This window comes from Drosophila takahashii, chromosome 3R (assembly GCF_030179915.1).
Source record: "Drosophila takahashii strain IR98-3 E-12201 chromosome 3R, DtakHiC1v2, whole genome shotgun sequence".
Taxonomy (NCBI): domain Eukaryota; kingdom Metazoa; phylum Arthropoda; class Insecta; order Diptera; family Drosophilidae; genus Drosophila; species Drosophila takahashii.
Window position 1 is genome coordinate 33,946,039 of NC_091681.1, and position 20,176 is coordinate 33,966,214.

General features: G+C 39.9%; 5 protein-coding genes and 2 non-coding genes across 13 annotated transcripts in view; 4 read left to right on the plus strand and 3 right to left on the minus strand.

Moving 5' to 3' along the window:
- Positions 1–162: 162 nt before the first annotated feature.
- On the plus strand, positions 163–9,538 carry LOC108056830 (uridine phosphorylase 1). 2 transcript variants are annotated; one of them, XM_017140846.3, is made up of 6 exons: positions 163–425; positions 1,921–1,990; positions 7,249–7,372; positions 7,764–8,111; positions 8,185–8,556; positions 8,622–9,538. In XM_017140846.3, the coding sequence occupies exons 2-6, from the start codon at positions 1,935–1,937 to the stop codon at positions 8,763–8,765; spliced, it is 1,044 nt and encodes a 347-aa protein (XP_016996335.2). In that variant the 5' UTR covers positions 163–425; positions 1,921–1,934; the 3' UTR covers positions 8,766–9,538. The 2 variants fall into 2 exon arrangements, with proteins under 2 accessions (XP_016996335.2, XP_016996333.2); XM_017140844.3 differs by lacking the exons at positions 163–425; positions 1,921–1,990 and adding an exon at positions 5,807–6,042.
- A 355-nt stretch (positions 9,539–9,893) lies between these two features.
- LOC108056833 (uridine phosphorylase 1) lies at positions 9,894–11,768 on the plus strand. Of its 2 annotated transcripts, none has more exons than XM_070217275.1 (7): positions 9,894–10,002; positions 10,416–10,474; positions 10,531–10,654; positions 10,710–11,051; positions 11,110–11,251; positions 11,312–11,505; positions 11,570–11,768. In XM_070217275.1, the coding sequence occupies exons 2-7, from the start codon at positions 10,464–10,466 to the stop codon at positions 11,657–11,659; spliced, it is 903 nt and encodes a 300-aa protein (XP_070073376.1). In that variant the 5' UTR covers positions 9,894–10,002; positions 10,416–10,463; the 3' UTR covers positions 11,660–11,768. The 2 variants fall into 2 exon arrangements, with proteins under 2 accessions (XP_070073376.1, XP_070073375.1); XM_070217274.1 differs by having other exon boundaries at positions 9,976–10,060.
- On the minus strand, positions 11,671–13,476 carry Spag1 (Spag1 axonemal dynein assembly factor). Of its 2 annotated transcripts, none has more exons than XM_070217273.1 (5): positions 13,156–13,476; positions 12,645–13,086; positions 12,460–12,587; positions 12,266–12,393; positions 11,671–12,204 (listed from the first exon to the last, which is right to left on the minus strand). In XM_070217273.1, exons 1-5 carry the CDS (start codon positions 13,388–13,390, stop codon positions 11,764–11,766), a joined length of 1,374 nt encoding a protein of 457 aa, XP_070073374.1. In that variant the 5' UTR covers positions 13,391–13,476; the 3' UTR covers positions 11,671–11,763. The 2 variants fall into 2 exon arrangements, with proteins under 2 accessions (XP_070073374.1, XP_016996337.2); XM_017140848.3 differs by having other exon boundaries at positions 12,645–13,060; positions 13,118–13,473.
- Positions 13,477–13,822: 346 nt separating this feature from the next.
- On the plus strand, positions 13,823–13,894 carry TRNAQ-UUG (transfer RNA glutamine (anticodon UUG)). The gene has a single exon. It is a non-coding gene; the product is annotated as a tRNA-Gln (tRNA).
- Positions 13,895–14,074: 180 nt separating this feature from the next.
- On the plus strand, positions 14,075–14,146 carry TRNAQ-UUG (transfer RNA glutamine (anticodon UUG)). The gene has a single exon. It is a non-coding gene; the product is annotated as a tRNA-Gln (tRNA).
- Positions 14,147–14,245: 99 nt separating this feature from the next.
- LOC108056808 (uncharacterized) lies at positions 14,246–16,178 on the minus strand. Its single transcript, XM_070217513.1, has 6 exons — positions 16,076–16,178; positions 15,696–15,897; positions 15,498–15,640; positions 15,378–15,434; positions 14,989–15,319; positions 14,246–14,934 (listed from the first exon to the last, which is right to left on the minus strand). Coding segments are annotated over exons 1-6 (1,386 nt in total). The 5' UTR covers positions 16,077–16,178; the 3' UTR covers positions 14,246–14,282.
- A 274-nt stretch (positions 16,179–16,452) lies between these two features.
- LOC108056813 (aminopeptidase N) overlaps positions 16,453–20,176 on the minus strand; it is a 31,759-nt gene continuing 28,035 nt past the window's right edge. For all 4 annotated transcript variants that reach the window (XM_070217706.1, XM_070217708.1, XM_070217707.1 and 1 more), the window contains 6 exons: positions 18,400–19,830; positions 18,218–18,341; positions 17,967–18,157; positions 17,738–17,905; positions 17,536–17,679; positions 16,453–17,481 (listed from right to left, as the gene is read on the minus strand). In XM_070217706.1, coding sequence (XP_070073807.1) covers positions 17,226–17,481; positions 17,536–17,679; positions 17,738–17,905; positions 17,967–18,157; positions 18,218–18,341; positions 18,400–19,830 — 2,314 coding nt within the window. In that variant the 3' untranslated portion in view covers positions 16,453–17,225. The remainder of the gene's footprint in view (positions 17,482–17,535; positions 17,680–17,737; positions 17,906–17,966; positions 18,158–18,217; positions 18,342–18,399; positions 19,831–20,176) is intronic.

The following is a 20,176-nucleotide window of genomic DNA, read 5'->3' on the forward strand; positions in this document are numbered from 1 at the left end:
TATAATTAAATAACCCCTGGACCGAGTTTTTCTATTCGAGTGAGTCTGCGAGGCCTTCCTTTAGTCGAGTGAAAAGCGAGAGAGTGAGCGAATTTCGAGCGAGAGTAGAGTCGAACCATTTCGCTACTGTGGTTCGTGGGACTCCCCTTCAGTCAGTTGGTTCTGAAACCTCGCGCAGCTCTGGTCGTCTGGCTCTCCTGTTCGTCTGCCGTGTACTTTTGTATCGAAAATATAAAAGAGAGAGAGTGTGGAGAAAGGGGAAGAAAGCGTTCCTGTTTGCTTCACGTGCCTGCAGATAAACAAAGCAATTCAGCAATCGAAATACCCAAGTATAACGTGACAAAGCAACGTGAAATAATAGTGCTTCGATTTTATTTATTCGGTGCATATCAGGCAAATTAAGGCTAACACCCAGAAAACTTTACGTAAGTCGGTGGGGCCAAGGAAAAAATCTAAAACATTTAACTACATATTCCCAACTATGTTGCTTCAGACGAAAAACTTTCTCTGTTAATGCTGTCTGTGTAGAAAATCAATATAAAAATTCTTAGTCCTATCCTGTGTTCCTGTCGCAGGATACACACACCAGCTCATGTGAATATTGCACTGTCTTCGAGCAGATGTTTGAAAAAAAAAGAGGGCTCTTGAAATAATTAAAAAAGTTCATTGGGAGAAGAGGGAACTAAATAATTGTATCAACCCTCTCCATTTCTACCCCTATTTCATCAAGTCCCTCCTATGCCATTTGCACCATTCGTTAGCTTGTTCTTGTTGTTCATGGGAACGGTTCAGCAAACGCTTTCAAGGCTAAATCCACTTTAATGGGTCAACAGGCAGTGTGGATGAATTAACTAGGTTGTCAATGGAGGAGGGATGATGAATCGTTGCTGGGGGGAGCAAACTTTAAAACGTAAACTCAGGAAATCCCTTTGCAATATCCTGTTAATAATTGTTTTCCCAAGTCTCCTTCAATAAATCTCTTAAAATAATCCCTCTGATTATGCCCAACTCAGTCTGAAAATTGCCGAGAAGTATGCAACAGTTCCTTCTGCTCTGCTCCGTTTTCCTTTTTGCTAATTTCAAATTCAAGGCATAGCCAGCAGCCGAGTAAACATTGCTGGCAAGACAAGGATAAACAAAGTGGACAAATTGAGGACTCCTCCGGCGCTTTTGAGTGGCTGCTCCTGCTGCCTGGTCAAGCTAATTGTGGCTGGCCTTGAACTTTCGCCCAACAAAAACACCCAACACAGAAAGATACTTTGGCATAACTTTTTGTTAGCCCAACGTGTCCAATCTTGGGGGCCAAAATAATGCGAAAAGTGCCAGCGGATAAGCCCCGAAAAATGAAAAGCTTAAACATTCGGCTGGTCCGGCTGGGTCTGCAAACATTTCAAGGACTCCAATGCTTCCTGCCCCGGAATATTCCCACAAGTTCCAGCACACAAGAACCCTCGCATTGATGTTGGCACGTGACGTTTCCCTGACGTTTTTTAATTAAAAGCTGTCAAAATGCTTTGTGCGCGCTTTCCACTTTTTCGCTGTGCACTGTCCACATAAAAAAATAGATTCAATTTATGTGGATAGAATAAAAAAGAAGAATATTTAAGTCCTTTCGGTGAAGAAATAAAACTGTAAAAATTGGATATTTATTCGATAAAATTAAGCCTTATATTTTTATTATATTTGATTAAAAACCTTAATAGATTTCTTTCTGTGTATTGCTTTTCCATTGGTATTTCCCCCTTTTTCCAGCCTGCGGCAAAGCTTGTTTAGGCCTCCCAAATGTGGCACGCATTTAAATGGGCTTAGCGTGCCCTTTGCAAAAGATGCTGCCACTTGGCACATTGGCATTACGGCTATTAAAATTCCATTTGCGTTTTAATTTCTCACTCTTCTCTCAACCACGTTTTTTGTTTGCAGGTTCCCACCGCAAGATGTCGCTGCTGATCACAGGAAACAGTACCTCCCTTTCCGAGGAGGAGCTCGACGAGTAAGTACCCGCAACTTTGCTGCCTGAAATTAACAGCCCCCAACTTTGGCTGACTTAATTCAAAGTTTTTGTCTTACTCGCCTCTAAGTTTCGGTCCGGAAGACCACCAACAATGCACGGGGGGCTATAAATATAAACTTTGGTGACAAAACTTCTCAACTGACTAACAATACGCTTGGTAGCTAGAAAAGTTGCTAATGCGGGTGTTATAGCAATTTGAGCGCACAAGGTGTTTTGGATTACCAATTTGTTTGGCAAGCTGAAAACAAATATGTAGCCTTCTTTTGGGAGCAACTTAAATTACTTAGCTAACTTGGAGAAAAAGGGTATAGTGAGCAATTTCATATGTTAGGTAAATTTCAAAGATATAATTTAATAATTATAAACCAATATGAATTTCATTACCCGTATTTTATGTTCTCACATTTCCCTATATTTCATATTCCAGACTCTCAAATATTAAATTTAATTACACTTTAAAATAAATAAATAAAAAATTTGTTTTCCTGTTGAAAGCCTCGCCAGGACAAGAGTCCTCTGTTTCCTCTTCCATTACCCGGATGACACAAATCATTACTAATTGGTTTAAGCATAATCGCATAATAGCGACCACGCACAAATTGCCATTAATTACTGGCTCATTCAGCTATCGAATTATGTCAGCTACAGCCGAGCGCTATAAATAGGAAATATCAGACGGAGAATTTTGCACTGTTTTGGGGCAAAGCAAGTGTGAAAATAAAACACAGTCGGGGCGTTTCATTATCTGTTACAGGCCCCATGTGACCTTGGTTTGGGTGTGAGTGGGTGGTGCTGCCATTCGACATTGCTCATACGCACAGTAGTCACAAGTTCAAAGCCGGCAAAACAATAAAGAGGCAATTATCGATTTGGGCTGGCCCTTTTGGCATATGGCAGTCAGTCGGTTGGCCATATTGCCAAACCGCCCACATTGGAAGTCTGAAATTGGAGTGGGCGATCCTTGGTTCGTTGCCAGTGGTGCGTGAGTAATGCAATTTGGGACGAGATGACGACATGACTTGGCCCCACTGAACTGTCCCTGACTTTTGCCTTCTTTGCCCCGATTTCTCATCTCTTTTCGGGGGGCTGAGTAATCCCTTAATAAACCTCCTGCATTGTCTGCAGCTTCATTTGCATTTCTCGTCGCCTTTGTTGGACTTGGCATGACCTTCTCGCTGACTTTCACCTCCACTCGCCCCTAGTAATTACCCAGGTCTTATCTGCAGACCTGCAGAAACGCTTAATAGCTTTGTCCGGGTAAATGCAATTCCATTTTCCCTTCTTTTGTTGAGGGCACGAGGAAAAGGTTGAAATGTGTGAGCAGCTGAATGGGGCTCAGGAATCTTAAAGGATATCCATTTAAAGCTCTCTGATTAATGGTTTGCCATGTGACGTGACTAATGTAAAACTCTTTCAAAGCTGGCAAAGCTTTTACACGTCTTAGAGAAGTTCCCCCGCATTGGAATCGATTTTGGAAATATTTACTTTCACTGGGAAAAAATTTAAAAACCTTAAAATAAAATATACAAAATTGAGAAACATTTAAAATAAATGTTTTCTTAAATAAACTTCATGTTCTATGGCATTACCTCATTAAATATTTTAAAAATATTTAAATTTCTTGTGGTGCTTCCTATTCCTAATAACTTGTGGGTCACCCCATAAATAGATCAAGTGCTTGAGCTCACAAAGGAAAGACTAGATTCATGCCAGTGACATTTGTTGCTGCCTCTGACAGCCAAGTTTACTCAGGGTAGCCAAGTGGAATGACCCAAAGAAAAGACTTGAAATGGCCACGTTTGTGTACTCATCTCAAATTACAAAGAGTTCCTCAAGAAGCTCTTGTCGCGATGATATGACGAAAACAAACTTGATTTACGATATTGAACCATTTTTAATGATTTTTGTTTGGGTTAATGAGTTTTCTTTCTATTACTGGCTATTCAAAGAAATATCAAAGCAACTCTCGCATAGTTTTCGCTTATATAAAAGCGCAATTTTTGTTTGGCTTTGCAGCTGGCGAAGTCAATCAATGAATGGTTACGCGGAATCGGCCAAGTTAATTACGAGTATGGCCATTAAGTGAATTCCACCGCTACCGCTCTCTGGGCGACCTCAAAAATAAAATTGTGAGCCCCGTCACGTACATAGAAGACGTCCTCCCTCTCTTTCCATTGCACTCTCCCCGTCTCTTTCTGTCTCTGTTATTATTTCTCTCCCTCTCTCTCTCTATCTCTATTTTACTGAGCCAACACAGTCGAGCCCCCTTTTTGGCTGCTTTTGACTAAGCTTTGTTTTTGCCTCTGCTTTTGCTCTTTTCATTTCTTTTAATACCCCTTGTTTTAGTAAGAGGGTATATTGAACTAGAAAAGGAACTTAAATAAAACTTTTTAAAAAAAAAAAAAATAAAACATAAATTATAAGTGAATAGAATATTATAATTTAACATATTAAAAATTAAATTTAAATACTGATTAAAATATTACAAAATCTTAAAACTTTGTACTACACTTTTATAAAGCTTAAAAATCAATTATTTTAAATAATATTTAAAGGAGCATTCTTCAGAAAAATATTACTTCATATTAAAAGGGTTTTATTTTCTTTAAAATGCCTGTAGATTTTCACATATTATATATTCCATTCAATGAATAAGATCTCATCTTTACTTTCTTGCACTTATTAAACTGAAGGAGTGATTTTATAAGAATATCCTTTGCAGGCTCATAAATATATTCAATATATTCAGTATCAGGTCAAAAAATATCGGGTATCTCATGGTCTGGGCACCTTTGGTCATTTATTTTTTCTTTTTTATTTGTTTAAGTTTTCTTTTTTCTTTGCCGATTGTTTCGCTTTCTGTTTGCCAGTGTGAGTGCAGGAGTATCTGTGTGTGTACACTGAGCTCCTCTTTGGCCTGTCTTTCGCCGACGTCTGTTTATGTATATTTTATGGCCTGACTTCGGAAACTAAAGCCACCGTCAACGGATGACGCACTGCTGACTGGGCCTATAATAATGGTAGTATGGTAGTTGCAGTGCTCACATTCTTGGCCATGTTGAAATATTACTTTTTATGGACTAACTTTAATGGTATACACATTTGTAGGCAAGTATTTCTGTTTGCGATAATGGGTGTTCGGAACCTATAATCTAATACAATTATTTTCCCAATTCTGTTGTTGCTAAAATTAAAATAAATGTCCAATTAGGTTTATTTCCATCTCATTTGCAAATATCAGAGGTTGAAGAATGTGAAGCGAAATTCGTAGCTAAAAACCCGTTTAAAATATACAAGATTAAAAATACCAAAATCAAATTTGCATCTTTTCGGAGTTAATATAATGGACCGGCTGATTGAACAGCACCGAGCACCCTGTTCGTAAAAGGCGAATAAAATAGCGAAATTGCAAAAAATTGGATTACGCAAATCCGTTATGCTCCGCTGCAATTTTTGCCTTGAGGCGGCAGGCAATTGCACTTGATTAGTCGCTGCATAAGTCGGTTTGAACTGATAACAATCGGTTGTATGTACCCCTATACAAGTGACCTTGCCCCTAGAAACCAGCACGTTTTTATTACATAAAATAAAAATATTGTTTGTAATATATATACTTTGATTTCTACAATCAAATTGCGCAGCATAAATGATGGAGAACTTCCGATTCATAGAAGAGATAGTCTATCTATATATATTTTTAACATGGGCGGTCTGAAATCAACAGCGCACAACAGCTCCGCTAACAGAGCTCTGTAAACTCGACTATATAAGACCCGGCGAAACCCAAGCAATTTTTTCAGTTTCGCTCGAAGCGTTGACGTGTATATACGAATCCCTATTTTGGTTTGTTTCGGCTCGTTGGTTTCGGTTCATAGTTTTGTGAGTTAGTAAGGACATTAAGGAGGTGACATCATGCCGCCCACCATTACCGATAATCAGACGCACGATTTCAAGGCCCACTACGATTGCGCCCACAGGTCCTCTCTGCAGGACGATGAGACAGATGATGCCCATGTGAAAAGGATAACGCGGTAAGGATGCTAAAAACCGGTTTTCATCCTGCAGCTGCAGGATCAGGGGTTGTTGTCTTTTGGCGGACAGTTCTAGATGTTTCTGAATTTCTATAAACAAATGTTATTTTTATTCACCTCGAATCAGCCCTCTTTCTATTCAGAAAACGGTGAATAACAGAATAACAAACAATCTGTGCATCTGTGCACTGCATTGCGGTCTTTATAGTATTTATATGGCCCGATGACAAATCGCTGTGTTGGCACAAAAACGCCACCTCTTTTGGGTAAATACCAAGAAAAACTGCCTCTGCCAAAGAGCCAAAGCAAAACAAAATACGAAACGCCAGTTGATCAAATATTTGCACCCAGTGGGTGTGTCGGCCACTCGATTACCCTGTATTACCTGTATTCATTTCAGAGATTACTTTTCATGTGATCCGGTTTCCGAGCTCATTAAATCATGAGTTATGCTTATAATCGGATGTTTGTCGCTTCCATTACGAAATATATATTATATATTCATATTTCCCTTATCAATCAAGGTCAAGACTACACCGGGGTTTTTATTTTTTTGCCTATGCTCGAGATTCGAGTCATAGAAATTTTGCTTTTTGTTTTGCTCACACTTCTAACATGTTTTTTTCCCGTTTGACGCACTTGATAAAGATTATAGTCGGGTGTTGCTAAAATTTAGGCTCCCTGCTTCGAGGGGGGTCTCTATAAATAATGTTTTCTGATTCGCATATTGATTAGAAAACTGACATTTGAAACCATTAAATACAAAAATACTATCTGCTTGCTCATGATGAGTATTAACAACATGAATTTAATGAAACGAAGTGCTCAAAAATATTTCACCAGTGAATGTATAAATTTCGATACAAGTGAGGATGACTTACAAAATAAATGGATATCGAAATTAAAACAGAATGAATATGGAACCCAAAATACGCACAAGATAAAGTGAATGACGAATCTCTTTACTGATTAAACTTTTTGGGGGCTTGTTCGTGCAGCTATATTTCTAGGAAACACTTAGATAGCCTTATCTTTTATCAGGGAACGAGCATTTTTAAGTGGGCTGAACCGTGTATAGCTGAAAGTAATTAACTCATTCATTTTCTTGGTCACAAACGTGGGCGTAAATTAATGGACCCCGCAGGTGGTGATTAGAATAATGCCGACCCGGTTTTTTAAATTAATGCGAATTTGTTTTAATTACAGATACTCCGATGGCACCGTCAAATTGCGCAACTCAAACATTGAGCTCATGGACCAGGATATCCTATATCATTTGGCGTTGGGCAGCGAGAGCCACGATTTACAGGAGATGTTTGGCGATGTTAAGGTGAGTGAATTATTCTCTTGAATTATTCATTATCTAAACTGAGCCAAAAGACAAGTGGTAGAGACTAGACACAGACCTAGACCTTGATTGTTATCAAGTCAAGTGGAGCACCATCGCAAACGAGTTGTTCAACTGTTGCCTATTAAGTTAATTAAGCTCATAAGTCATTCAGATTTATAAACCTAACGAAATCTGATAAGATTACTAATTTCTAAATATTGATCTGTGTTTTTATTAAATGCTCATTTGTATTTATTGCTTAGTAACGACTTGTTTAGATTACAAAATAAACTTATGAGCAATATAAAACACTTAACAAATATGAAATACAAGTTAGGGCAATCCCCTTTACTACCATTTAATATTTAATATTTTTTGAACTCCTTTACAGTTTGTTTGCATGGGTGGCACCCCAAAGCGAATGGAAAACTTTGCCCACTTCATCATGAACGAGATTGGCTACAAGTTGCCAGCGGGCACCCAACTGCAGGACATCAGTGCCTATTCGTACCGCTACTCGATGTACAAAGTGGGACCTGTTCTGTGCGTCAGTCATGGAATGGGAACGCCCTCGGTCAGCATCCTGATGCACGAGATGATCAAGCTGATGTACCACGCCAAGTGCAAGGATCCCGTCTTTATCAGGATAGGCACCTGCGGAGGAGTGGGCGTCGACGGGGGCACTGTTATCATCACCGAGGATGCCCTCGATGGTCAGCTGAGGAATTCCCATGAATTTGTAAGAATATCTATATTCTCCATTTTTATGTTAATCTTACAAATTTAGTAAAATTTTATTTCCCATTTCACAGACCATTCTGGGCGAGACCATCCATCGCCCTGCGAAGCTGGACAAGAAGCTGGCCCGCGAGCTGAAGTCCCTCTCGAGTGCCGATGATCCATATGACACCATTATTGGCAAGACGCTGTGCACCAACGATTTCTACGAGGGACAGGGCCGCTTGGACGGCGCCTTCTGCGAGTTCAGCGAGAACGACAAGATGGCCTATCTGGATAAGCTGCGCGAGAATGGGGTGGTCAATATCGAGATGGAGAGCACCATTTTCGCGGCCCTGACCCACCATGCTGGGATCAAGGCAGCGGTGGTTTGTGTGGCCCTGCTGAACCGCCTGAATGGCGATCAGGTCAATGCGCCCAAGGAGGTCATGCACGAATGGCAGCAGGTGGGTGAATCAAAATAAAACCTTTTACTAGATTTTTATTAACATTATTTTCTTTCCTTTTATAGCGTCCCCAGATCCTCGTGTCGCGCTATATTCGCAAGGTCCTCACACACAATGGGCAGCTAAAGAACCTCTTTGGACACCAGGGATCCATCAAGTCGCCCCGGCGCTTCAAGCTCGTCCAGCAGGAGTCTCAGGCCCACGAGTAATCGGCGGGTCGTCATATCGCCAGTTTCATTTAATCTTACCCTCTTACTACATATATGTACGATGTACGTTCGCATCTCTCCAGTATACAAAACGGTGTTTCAACATTCCCTAGTTTAGCTCTGATTAAGTTCCTAGCTTTATTTCTGTGTATATCGCCCTCTCAACCTCATTAGATAATTTAAACCCGAGCATATTGTACGTATATTCATTGGGCTGCTAAACGCCGAAATATGTTACCACAAATATAATACCTATAATGTTTAGAAAACGGTATCACTGAGTGTGACGTTCAAAGGTTATCAGAAATAAACGCTTTTGAGATCACAAAAGAACAAAAACGAATAATATAGAAAATTAAATAAAATTGTTAATTGTTATGTTGCATATTTTAAATGGGGCTAACCAATAGGAAAAGGTTCAAACAATAATAGCACACTCTTAAAATAACAATTTAATGCTATATTTATGTTTAATAAATTATTCTCTTGTATTGAAATTCCTAAAGATTTGTTAAATGTACATGTTGATTAGTGTTGCTACCGTACACTCGACTCTAAAACCAAAAACCAAACAGCACTTAATCTTTCTCTGTCTAGTTATATTCAAATAAATTAAAACAATATGAAGAAGAACAAGAATGCTGAAAGTAACAAACAACATATTATTACGGATAGCACATGAAAAATATACAAGTTATATTGTAAAAACGAAATTTATGAAAAATATTTCAACGGTATATTAAAAACAAATTGTAATTAAATTATACAAGTAACTTAGCGAGTTTTAATCTTGTTTTGAGGGATATTTGAATGGTTGGGTTCTTATAAGAAAGCGCACACAAAAATAGGAAGAAAATTTTGAAAATTCACTCCCAACAGCACGATTTTTTCAATTTTATGTTGTTCAGTGTTAAGGGTCGCTATGAGTAATGTTTGTGGGAGTAATATTTCTGTATCTGAAAGCCGTCTTTCTTTGTTAAATTATTTACATTGTGTGTACCATTTAGCTGCAACGAATGGAAACGATTCTGACCGATCACTCTGGTTCAGTTCCATTTTAGTAACATTTCTGGATCTGTTAACCCTCTGTGTTTGTTAACTTATTTACATTGTGCCTACCAGATAGCTGCAACGCGTGGATTCGATTCTGACCGATCCCCTTGTCCAGTTCCATTTTAGTTTTCACTTAAGTAGCGTGCCAGCACTCGGACCGAACGGATCGCACATTTCCTCAGTCGTACGTGTTTTTCATTTTTATTTACAAACGCCTTGGCAGTGATCGTTGACATAAAAAAGTAATATATATAAATGAAAAAATCTAAAGATTGCTACATAAGAAAAGTAAAGTTTATAGTATAGATGGGTGCTTGTGTGAGTAAAAGACACACCCCTTAAATAATATTTCATATATACAGATGTGTGTGTATGGAAAACAAAAAAAATATTGTGTGCAATATATAGCTATATTCATGTTATCTTTTTAGACAAATTAAAAAGTGGTTCTTGATAGATATAGATAAGATTAGGAAATTTGTTGCCAATTGGCAACAAACAGACGAGTCGCCGGCAGCAAACATACATTTTTTAGGGCTAATCATCTGAAAGCTAATTTTAAAATCCATCTTTATAACAAAATTGTGTTATTTTCAGATTTTCAGCCTTTACTCAAAAGAAAGTACGAAAGAACCATCTCAAAAAATGTCGGAAAAGTGAGTAAAAGCTTCACCAAAATTAAGAAAATATTAAATGTGATATATATTGACAGTACTGCCAAGTTGGCCAATCCCCATTTGGATACCATGCCTTCGGATTTTTTGTACCACCTGGATATTAATGTGGCCAATACCCAAGACACTGGTGATATTCAACAGAGATTCGGCGATGTCAGGGTGAGAAAAAGATAAATAAATTACTTTTATTTGACTAATTTCGAATTTTCACCAGGTAATCTGCATGGGTGGAACTGCTTCCCGGATGCGGGACTTAGCTTTATATATGCGAAAGGTTTTGGAGGTGTCGGACTCAAGTGATCCAGTGGATTTGTGCGAACGTGGGCATCGCTATGCCATGTATAAAGTGGGTCCGGTGTTGTGCGTGAGTCACGGCGTTGGATCCTCGACTTTCAGTGTGGTTCTTCATGAGCTTCTCAAGCTGGCCAAGTATGCCCGCTGCCAGGATCCCGTCTTCCTGCGAATCGGCACCTGCGGAGGAGTGGGAGTTCCACCTGGTACAGTGGTGGTCACCAAGGATGCATTTAACGGTCTGCTGCGCAACGAGCATGCAATCGTAAGTGGTTTTGATGATTTAACACAATTTTGTGTAAATCCGAATAATTATTATTCAGGCAATTCTTGGAAAACTAGTGGTGCGACCGGCTCAGTTTTCCGTGGATGTGATCAAGGATATTATGGAATATGGTGCTGATCCCAAGGACGGTTTTCAGACCATAAGTGCCAATACAATGGGAACAGATTGCTTTTACGAGGGTAGGTGTGCAGTAGGTTTTCCCAAATCTGCGTTGCTCTATGGGAATTTCTTTTACCTAGGTCAGGGACGCATCGACGGAGCAATATGCGAATATACGGAGCAGGATAAGATGGACTTCCTGAAAAAGTGCCATGATCTGGGAATCCGGAACATTGAGATGGAGGCCAGCATGTTCGCCTCCGTGACCCAAAAAGTTGGTGTGAAGGCGGGCGATGTCTGCGTGACCATTGTAAACCGCCTTCAAGGGGATCAGGTAATGGGAATAACCCTATATTTATTTTGAAAAATCCTAACTGAAAATCCATTTCCCTGTTTAGGTTACCGTCACCATGGAACAGAAGCACGAATTCGAGCAGCGTCCCTTTCTGGTGGTTGGTCGCTATATTAAGAAACTACTGCAGCAGTGATTCTGCCATCATTTATTTATATTATATCTATTTTTATGCACCCCAACAATGAATAAAAAACCCTTGCTGCAGTTACCTTGTGACTAACCAGACAAGGAATATCTTTAAATCTCCTGGATTAGCAACTTATTGCTGGTGTTGAGGTTGTCCTGTGGCAAACGCAACATGGATTCTTGTGGGGTTGAAGTGGGAGGTGATGGCTTCTGGGAAGCAACAGTGCCCTTGGGAGCCTGGAACTTATTGCCCAAGGCCTCGGCGGCTGAGACCAAATTGTTTTTAATAATGCGATTCGGTTTGATCAACTCGGCCAGATCGTAATCCTTCGGGGGCTGCTCTTTCTTTACCTCAGATGGTGTTTTTTTAACCACCGCTTTTTTCTTGGATTCGGAAGTCTTTATCTCCGGCGGATCGAGTTCCTCAATGATCAAACGTGTGGCATTATCCGGAGCCACTTCGCCCAGCAAAGAAGTTAGATGCTCCACGGCTTTCTTGGCAATGCTATTTTCTGGCTCCAATTCTAGCAGTTTTTTGTACACAGACAAGGACTAAGAAACGGGGATTATTTAGCAGATATTTGACAAGTAAAAGTTCTTAAACGGGTATCACCTCAAGATGTTTTCCATCGGCATTTAGAGCATCGGCCATGCGGAGATGGGCCTTGATGTTCTGTGGGTCCAACTGCAAGCAGGCCTGACAATCCGTTACAGCTGAAAAGTATTTCTTTAATTTGATATCTGTGTGGGGAGAAGATATTGGTTCAATTATTAGTTTTAGTTTTAGTAATATTATTTATCACTTACGAGATACAGCGCGATTATTGTAGGCATGAACGGCGTTTTCAGGATCGTATAGAATAGAGCAGTTGTATTCCTCAATGGCATTGGCGTATTCCTTGGCTTTGAAGTACTCATTTCCTTTGAAACGATGTCTTTGGGGATAAAACATATTTAAAAGACTTGATAAGAAATTATTCTGTATAAAATACCTCTCTGCGAATTGTTCCCGCTCCAGTTGGCTTAGGTTCTTCAACTGCGTTTGAAGGCGTTCATACATGGAAGCATTTTCGTTTTCCAACTCATTTTCTTTAGTCGATTTCTGGTAAGCGGAAATCTTCTGCTCGGCCTGCTCATTGTTGCGTTCTTCAGCCAGATCCATGCGCAGTATCTCCTCATCGGGATCGTATTTATCCCATTTGCGGTAGTCTGTCGATCTAATCCTATCATCCTTGACCTTGGCCTTGGGCTGAGATTCTGCTTTTGCCACAGGCTTTTTTGGCTCAGTGCTCTGTTTTTCCAACTCGATTTTCGATAGTTTGCGTACAGACGGAAGATCCAATTTTTGTTTCGACTTTTTCAGCTCGTTTAGAGCACTGTCCTTCGATTTAACGGCATCAGTCCAATCCTTAAATTGTCTCATAAAGTTTATACCTATTTTAAAAAGAGAGATTTAAAGACCTACCAGGATGGGTTTTAGTTCTTTTGGGTCCAAGACATTACTGTGCTTAATCTGTTCCTCGTAGCGAAATAGTCTACTGTCTGGTTTCAGTTGCTTAAGTTTCTCCTCCGAAACTCTTAACAAATCTGGATAGAAACCTTCTTGGCCGGAGCGCAGGATTTGCACGATTTTCTCCATTTCCCGTCCATTTGTACACTTTTCCACGTAAGCAAAGTCCAAATGGTGAATAGGTATACCAAATTTCTCTAATAGAGATTTTTTATTTTCGGTTTCCATTTTTTCGACTTCGCACTAGGAAATAAATATAAGAACTGCTCTAGGTTTTCTATTTTGTATTGTGTTTATCGATCAAGCATAAAAATGCCGGCTTGCTTGGCAACAAACATATGTATGTGTTTTTTGGAAATGAGTTGAATTTTAGTAAGACAACCCTTACTTGGCCCTCAAAATTATGATAATACTAAGAGAAATTAAGGAACAGATTTAGGGGAACACAACATTCGAATTCCTTGGACAATACAAACAAGCTAAATTGCATTGTTATTAAAATGCACGTCTTTGTCTTTATCGGAAATGTTTATTTCATACCTATTTTTAAAATGCACAATCGTCTCCCTTCCATCCACCCCCTCCTCAAAACCCACCCCTGGGTAACTAGAAGTGTGCCCGCAGCACAAAAGTGTGTTTTAGCAGCAAGCATCGTATCAAGGTTCTATGGTGTAATGGTTAGCACTCTGGACTTTGAATCCAGCGATCCGAGTTCAAATCTCGGTAGAACCTGCAACCGAAAAATTATTTTTTTTATTTTTTCAGTTTATATTTTTTAATAGGAAACGATTTTTATTACGAATAATTTCATAGAAACATAATACTTTCTAATTATCCCACCCAAAAAAACGGATTTCGTTCATTTTGTTGTGCCGGTGGTAAATATTTTGTTTTGCGCCAGCCTGACAACGCGGTTCTATGGTGTAATGGTTAGCACTCTGGACTTTGAATCCAGCGATCCGAGTTCAAATCTCGGTAGAACCTAAATAAATTTTTTTTATTTTTATATTAAGAATTTTTTTTATAAACAAAATTTTTTTAACAGGGAACTTAACGGCCACTGAATAAAGATTAAAACACAAGTTACTTCAATGAAAAATAGGTGCGTTTATTTGGTCAATTACGATTTTTTATTAACTTTATTTTGTTTCATTTGCAGGGCACATATAACATTGTAAATTTGGCGCTTTGCTTCGATTAGCAAATCATCATTCAAGACGGCCAACTCTTTTGTTACAAATTTGCTAAACTCTTCAGCTGCTTTTAGTTTTTCCTCAGGAGGGGATTGAAACGTCTTGATCGGCTCTTCTTGTTCCAATAGTTCTTCATCGAACATTTTAATAGGCTTAGTCTCCTCTTCTTGGTCTAATATCTCAATAGACACTTGGCAGAGTCTCGGATCAGGATCAGGATCAACCATAGAAAATTCTATGCTGGAATCGGAATCGTGAGAGTAGTGGTCAATACTACCTTCGAACTGATTGACAACAGAGGAGTTTGAATTCGGTGGATCGGTGCAGATCTTAGTTTCTGCCTGAATACTACCATCGAATTCATTGACAACAGAGTCATTTGAGGGATTGCTGCAGGTGTTGGTTTCGGGTTTTAGCTCCATTTCCTTGAACCATTCTGAATCTGAAACTTCTTCGGAGCTGCTGCAGCCATTGGGCTCTTCTGTAGCTTCGTAGTGGCTTTCTGTAGGATTAAGAGTCTGAGATATTTTTTTATAGTGAATCCATTCGGACTTGTCGCCGTCAGAATATTGATGAGCTCTGCAAAGATTCTTGATTAATTATAAAAAACAAATTGGTTTTAAGGACTTTTACCTAAAGACGCGAATAAGGGATTCAATTTTGGACTTGATATCATTTGGCGATATACTAATACCAATCTTGTCAAGGTCCCAATGCATATCCTTATAAACATCCATTTTTTTCCGCCTATCGCTTTGTAAATCACTGCCATACTTTCTCCAGACATCAACGAATTTGCATTCATCCGCCGTCTGCCATACTCTACGTTTTCCTCCAGGCTTGCTCGTAATATTAATATTATTATTTTTTAATCTTCGCCTTCGTCTCTTGACTTTGGGTTTTTCCTCTTCATTAAAAAGGTGCGGAGAACTTTCGTCTACGAAGACCGAGTTAAACGTTCCCTCTATAAATAAGAATAATATTTAGTTTATAATATGGCATGGATTTAAAGGATCTCTTACCGTATTCGCTTTCGGGTTGTGAGCCATCGTCCATATAAACAGAGGAACACGTTTTGCCTAAAGTAAAGTAAAAACCCTGATTAGTTGGAATTTTATGGCAGGAATTTATGGACTTCTTACGAGAGGGCTTTGGTGGCTCTTTTGGTGGCTTCGTATAGTCCTTCCATTCTGTATCTTTGGAGTCTTTGATTGAACTATTTACTATATGGGCCATCGTATCGAAGTGTTTCCAGGTACTCGAATCATCGTCGGAGTGCAGCATACTGAAATCTTGAAAATAATCAAAACTATTCACCACTTTGACAGGAATATACTGACGTGAAATATTTTCGCTTCAGTGTCTCCATTTTGGACTTGACACCTTGGGCGGTGACTTCTATGCCGACATCCCGATAATACAGCTCCAGCTCCGTGTAGACGTTCGTCAGTTTCTTGCCGGGCACAAATAGATGCAGGTTGTGCACCCATATGTCGATGAATCTGTCCTCCTCAGATCCTGTCCACTTGCGTCTGGAGAGCACTAAAAGATAAAATGTGGTTGCAGTACAGTACAGATCATAACATGTCCTTAAATTGCCATGCGCTGAATATCTCAAGACCGCTAAAAAATAGTCTCACATATATTCAGACACTAGGTCATCGGTATGATTTAACAATTACTAGTCCTTATATTAACTTTAATAAATTCCTTTACTTACTTTTAATCCGACTTTTATACTTTTATGGTTTGTTTACGCTTTAAAATTTGTTTTTTGGATAGTATGACCGTGCTTGGAAACGCAAAATATCTACGAGAACATGGTCTAGGGTTGCCATTGAATTAAAAAAATTTAAATGCCTATTTTTTAATTTTATTTTTTAAATAATAAAAAGATTAAAACAATTTGTTTAGAGGAGCGTAAAATTAGCCTTAAGTGACGAAAAGGTCAAATTTTTTTATGCCCCGTTCAGTGTGACCATACTACGCAATCCTGAAAATCCAAATGGCTTCCAAACCAGGGACACATTAACATTCCCTTTCTGAAACCGCCAAAATTTAAAACCCAGCCCATAAATTCTTTGCTCTTTGAATAAAATTACGTAAATACATAGTTTATTTAAATGTTTAGTGTAAGCTTTAAAACTTATTTACATGGTTGTGCAGCAGCGATACAAGTAATTCCGTGTTGGGCTTTACAAAATACATAATAGGTACTCGTACATTAATAAATATATTTGTGTGTATGTGTGTGTACTATCCTTGCTTTAGCAAACATTTTAAACCATGCATTAAGGACACTCAGTTTCAATATCTTCCTAACCCCGAAGCCTAACTTCCATATACTTTCTTCCCATGGCCTTCTAAACATCTTGATTGGATCGACTACAAAATAGATTTTTGGTTCTCTTAGTGCTAGATTGATTCACTTAGGATCTAAGGGTGTGCGAACATAAAGTACTTGACAATCATACGTATAGGTAATATAGATTTTACACAAGCAGCATTAGATATTTTGTGGCAGATATATATTGGTGTTTTGGACTAAAACTGATGAATGAGAGTTTTATTCGAACTATGTGGGTTTTCCGGTCGCTTTCTATTTTTAGTAGGAACCTTGCAGAGCAATGCGAAGAAGCTGAAGAAGCGCGTCTTACAAATAAATAAATATACAATTGCAAAAAGTAATCGGTTACCTAAATTATGCTGCCTAACTTACACGTTTATATCACTTTTCGCAAATAATTCGTTTCATTAAATTAATTTGAGGCCTTTGCACGAATACAAATAATGGTAACTAAATCGCGTTTTTGTTTTTTTGGTTGAAATCAATTTGAATTTTCCCCTCTATTCCCTACGGCGATGATCATCTAGAAGATGTTGATCTGGAACTCGCTGACGATGCCTTCGAGGAAGTTCTTCAGGCTGTGGTAAGAATGGCTGCGCCAGTAGATATTATTGTTGACCTGCTCCATGGCCAAGTTGATGGCAGATTCCACGGCCTTCAGTCCCAGTTTTCGACAGGTGGCGGCCAGGTCCAGAAGTTGGTGCTTGTGATAGTCCTTGTTCATGTAGATGGTCAATGATTTGATCATCTCGGACAGAGTGGAGAAGCCATCGCCATAGCTATAAAGTAAAATCCATTAATATATATTTTAATATCTCATAAATTAAGCTTACTATTCAGCAATCTCCTTGATGTTGCCCTGCAGAAAATCAAAGGCTATCTCATGACCAATGGCATTGGAGGCCACTGCCCGGAAGGCCAAGGCTCCATCCTGTTTCAATATACCCGATGTGGGATTGATGGTCATATTGAGGTATCTATAAAAGTAATATAAATTAATCATTGACCTTTGGCTTGGGTTGAATAGGAACTCACTTGGACAGCAGCCAGGGTTTGGTGGTGCAGCCCAGCGAGGTCAGTATCTCTTCCTTTTCCGAAGCACTCGTGGTTGTCTTGTATTGCTTATAGGCGAAATACCATTCCGGTGAAGAACCCTCGGCCAGAGATGTGCAGTAAATCACAGACTTCAGATTTGGCTTTATGCTGTGGGGGAAAAAATCCTTTAAAATTATATTTCTTATAATAAGAAGGGTAAAAAACTTACGGATTCTTTTTGGCATCGCGCATCCATTCGCGGAACTTCACCTGCGCCACTTGGGTGCAGCGATCATAGTTGAATTTGCAGGCAAAATAGGCCACCAAAGCGCGATGTTTCAGTTGCAAATGGGACTCATTATCCGGCTCGTTCAGACCATAATGATCAAAGGCGGGACGCACAATGAACTTCATGAAGGCCTGGGTATGGGAAATTAAAAATAAGTAACTTTAAATAGAAAAGGTTCTATAATATCATACCCTAAAGGTCTCGTAAGCAGGCTCCCTCTTCAGATTGTAAATGAGATAGTTGAGACCAGGTTTGGCGGCACTCCAAAGCAACTCATCATCCACGGCATCAAACAGCTCCATCAGGAAGGTCAATCTACAAGAAAATTTGATTAGAAAATGTTCTTATAATATTTAAAACCCCTAAAACTCACGGTATGTCATAGGTGAGATACTCCGCCTGCGACAGATGCAGTGCATCGTCCAGCAACTGGGCTCTTGTGATCCGGGGCAAGGTGCTAAAGTTCTTCTTCAACGCCAGCCAAGAGGTCATATCGTAGTTCACCCGATAGTAACCCTGTCGGTTGAGATTCAGATAGATCACATTATCGCTGTTGCTGTTGTGCGTGAAGACATTCCCGATGATGAGCTCGTTCTCGTCCTGACTCCTCATCCAGTGGGTAGGTATATTGTCACCCTTGTGCAATTCATCGGTTTCAAAGGTAATTGGGATGAACCAACTACTCTGATCCGCTGAATTCTTGGAGGGCAGCAGGTAGCGCTCCTGACTGAGCACCAGATCCGCACCACGTCGCTCCACATTGACCACCGGATAGCCGGGCTGGGTGATCCACGAGTCCATGATCTGCTTGACACTCAGATCCTGGGGCAAAGTGCCCTCCTTATGGCCATGATGGGTGAGTATGGCCCACAGGTCGTCCCTATCCATGTTCCCATATGCATATTTCTTGAGCAAATCCCGAGTGGCCGCCCGGAAGGCCACATCGCCCACAATCGAATTGAGCATGCGCAGCAGGATGGTGCCCTTGGAATAGCTAATCGGATCAAAGATGCGCCTCACATCGTTGGTTGACTTCACATCAAAGGAAATGGAATGCGAGGTGTTATCCGCATCGTGCTCCATGGACTCCTTGAACTCCAACATGGTCAGAGTGTCCATGATCTGGAACTCTGGGTGCGAGTGCTCCAAAGCCTTATAGCTCATATAACAGGCGAAGCCCTCCTTCAGCCACAGATCATCCCACCCCTTGGGGGTCACTAGATTGCCAAACCACTGATGTGCCAATTCGTGGGCTATAATCTGGGCCACATACTGCATGTGCTCCGAGGAGGAAGCCAGCTCCAGATCCTCGGGCACCAGGAGAGCCGAGTCCCGGAAGGTTATCAGTCCCCAGTTTTCCATGGCAGCGAATCCAAAGTCCGGCACCGAAACCAAATCGATCTTGGGCAGCTTGTTCTTCACGCCAAAGAAATCCTCGTAGTAGGGCAGGAACTTTCGCACCATCTTATAGGCATAATGGGTCATATCCATGAACGGCGGTCGCGACCAAATCTCCACTCGCGGCGTCATTTCACTGTCCAATGTCGCGAATCGGGAATCTTGCATATTAGAAACTATGAAAGCCACCAGATATGTGGGCATCTTGGGTGTGATCAAGAAGTCATCCCTCACATAACCCTTGCGATAGCGACTGGTGTGGGATTTGGGCATATTCGAGAGGGCCATCTTGTACTGCAGGCTCCTCACAATGCTGATTGAGAAGTTGGCCTTCATGTCGGGACGATCGAAGCAGGGAAAGGCGCGACGGGCATCGATGGGCGAGAACTGAGTGCTGATCATCCATCTGAAAGTAGGGTGGAAGTGTAAGTGGGTTTTCTAGGGGTAGAGGGTGATAATGATCGATTTTTAATAATATCGATATTTTTGATAGTTCCAGCAATCAATTATCGATAGTATTTATACTATTTATACTGTACTATTTTTGTAAAAACGAGATCTATTTGTGATAATATCGATATTTTCGATAGCTTTTAACAATCAATTATCAATGGTATCGATACTATTTAAACTGCACTATTTTTGTTAAACTTTTAAAATATACTTTGGAATAAAACGACAGGAAAACATAGATATCCGAAAAACATCTATCTCTAAAAACAATAGAAAATATCGATTGATGTTTTAAGATC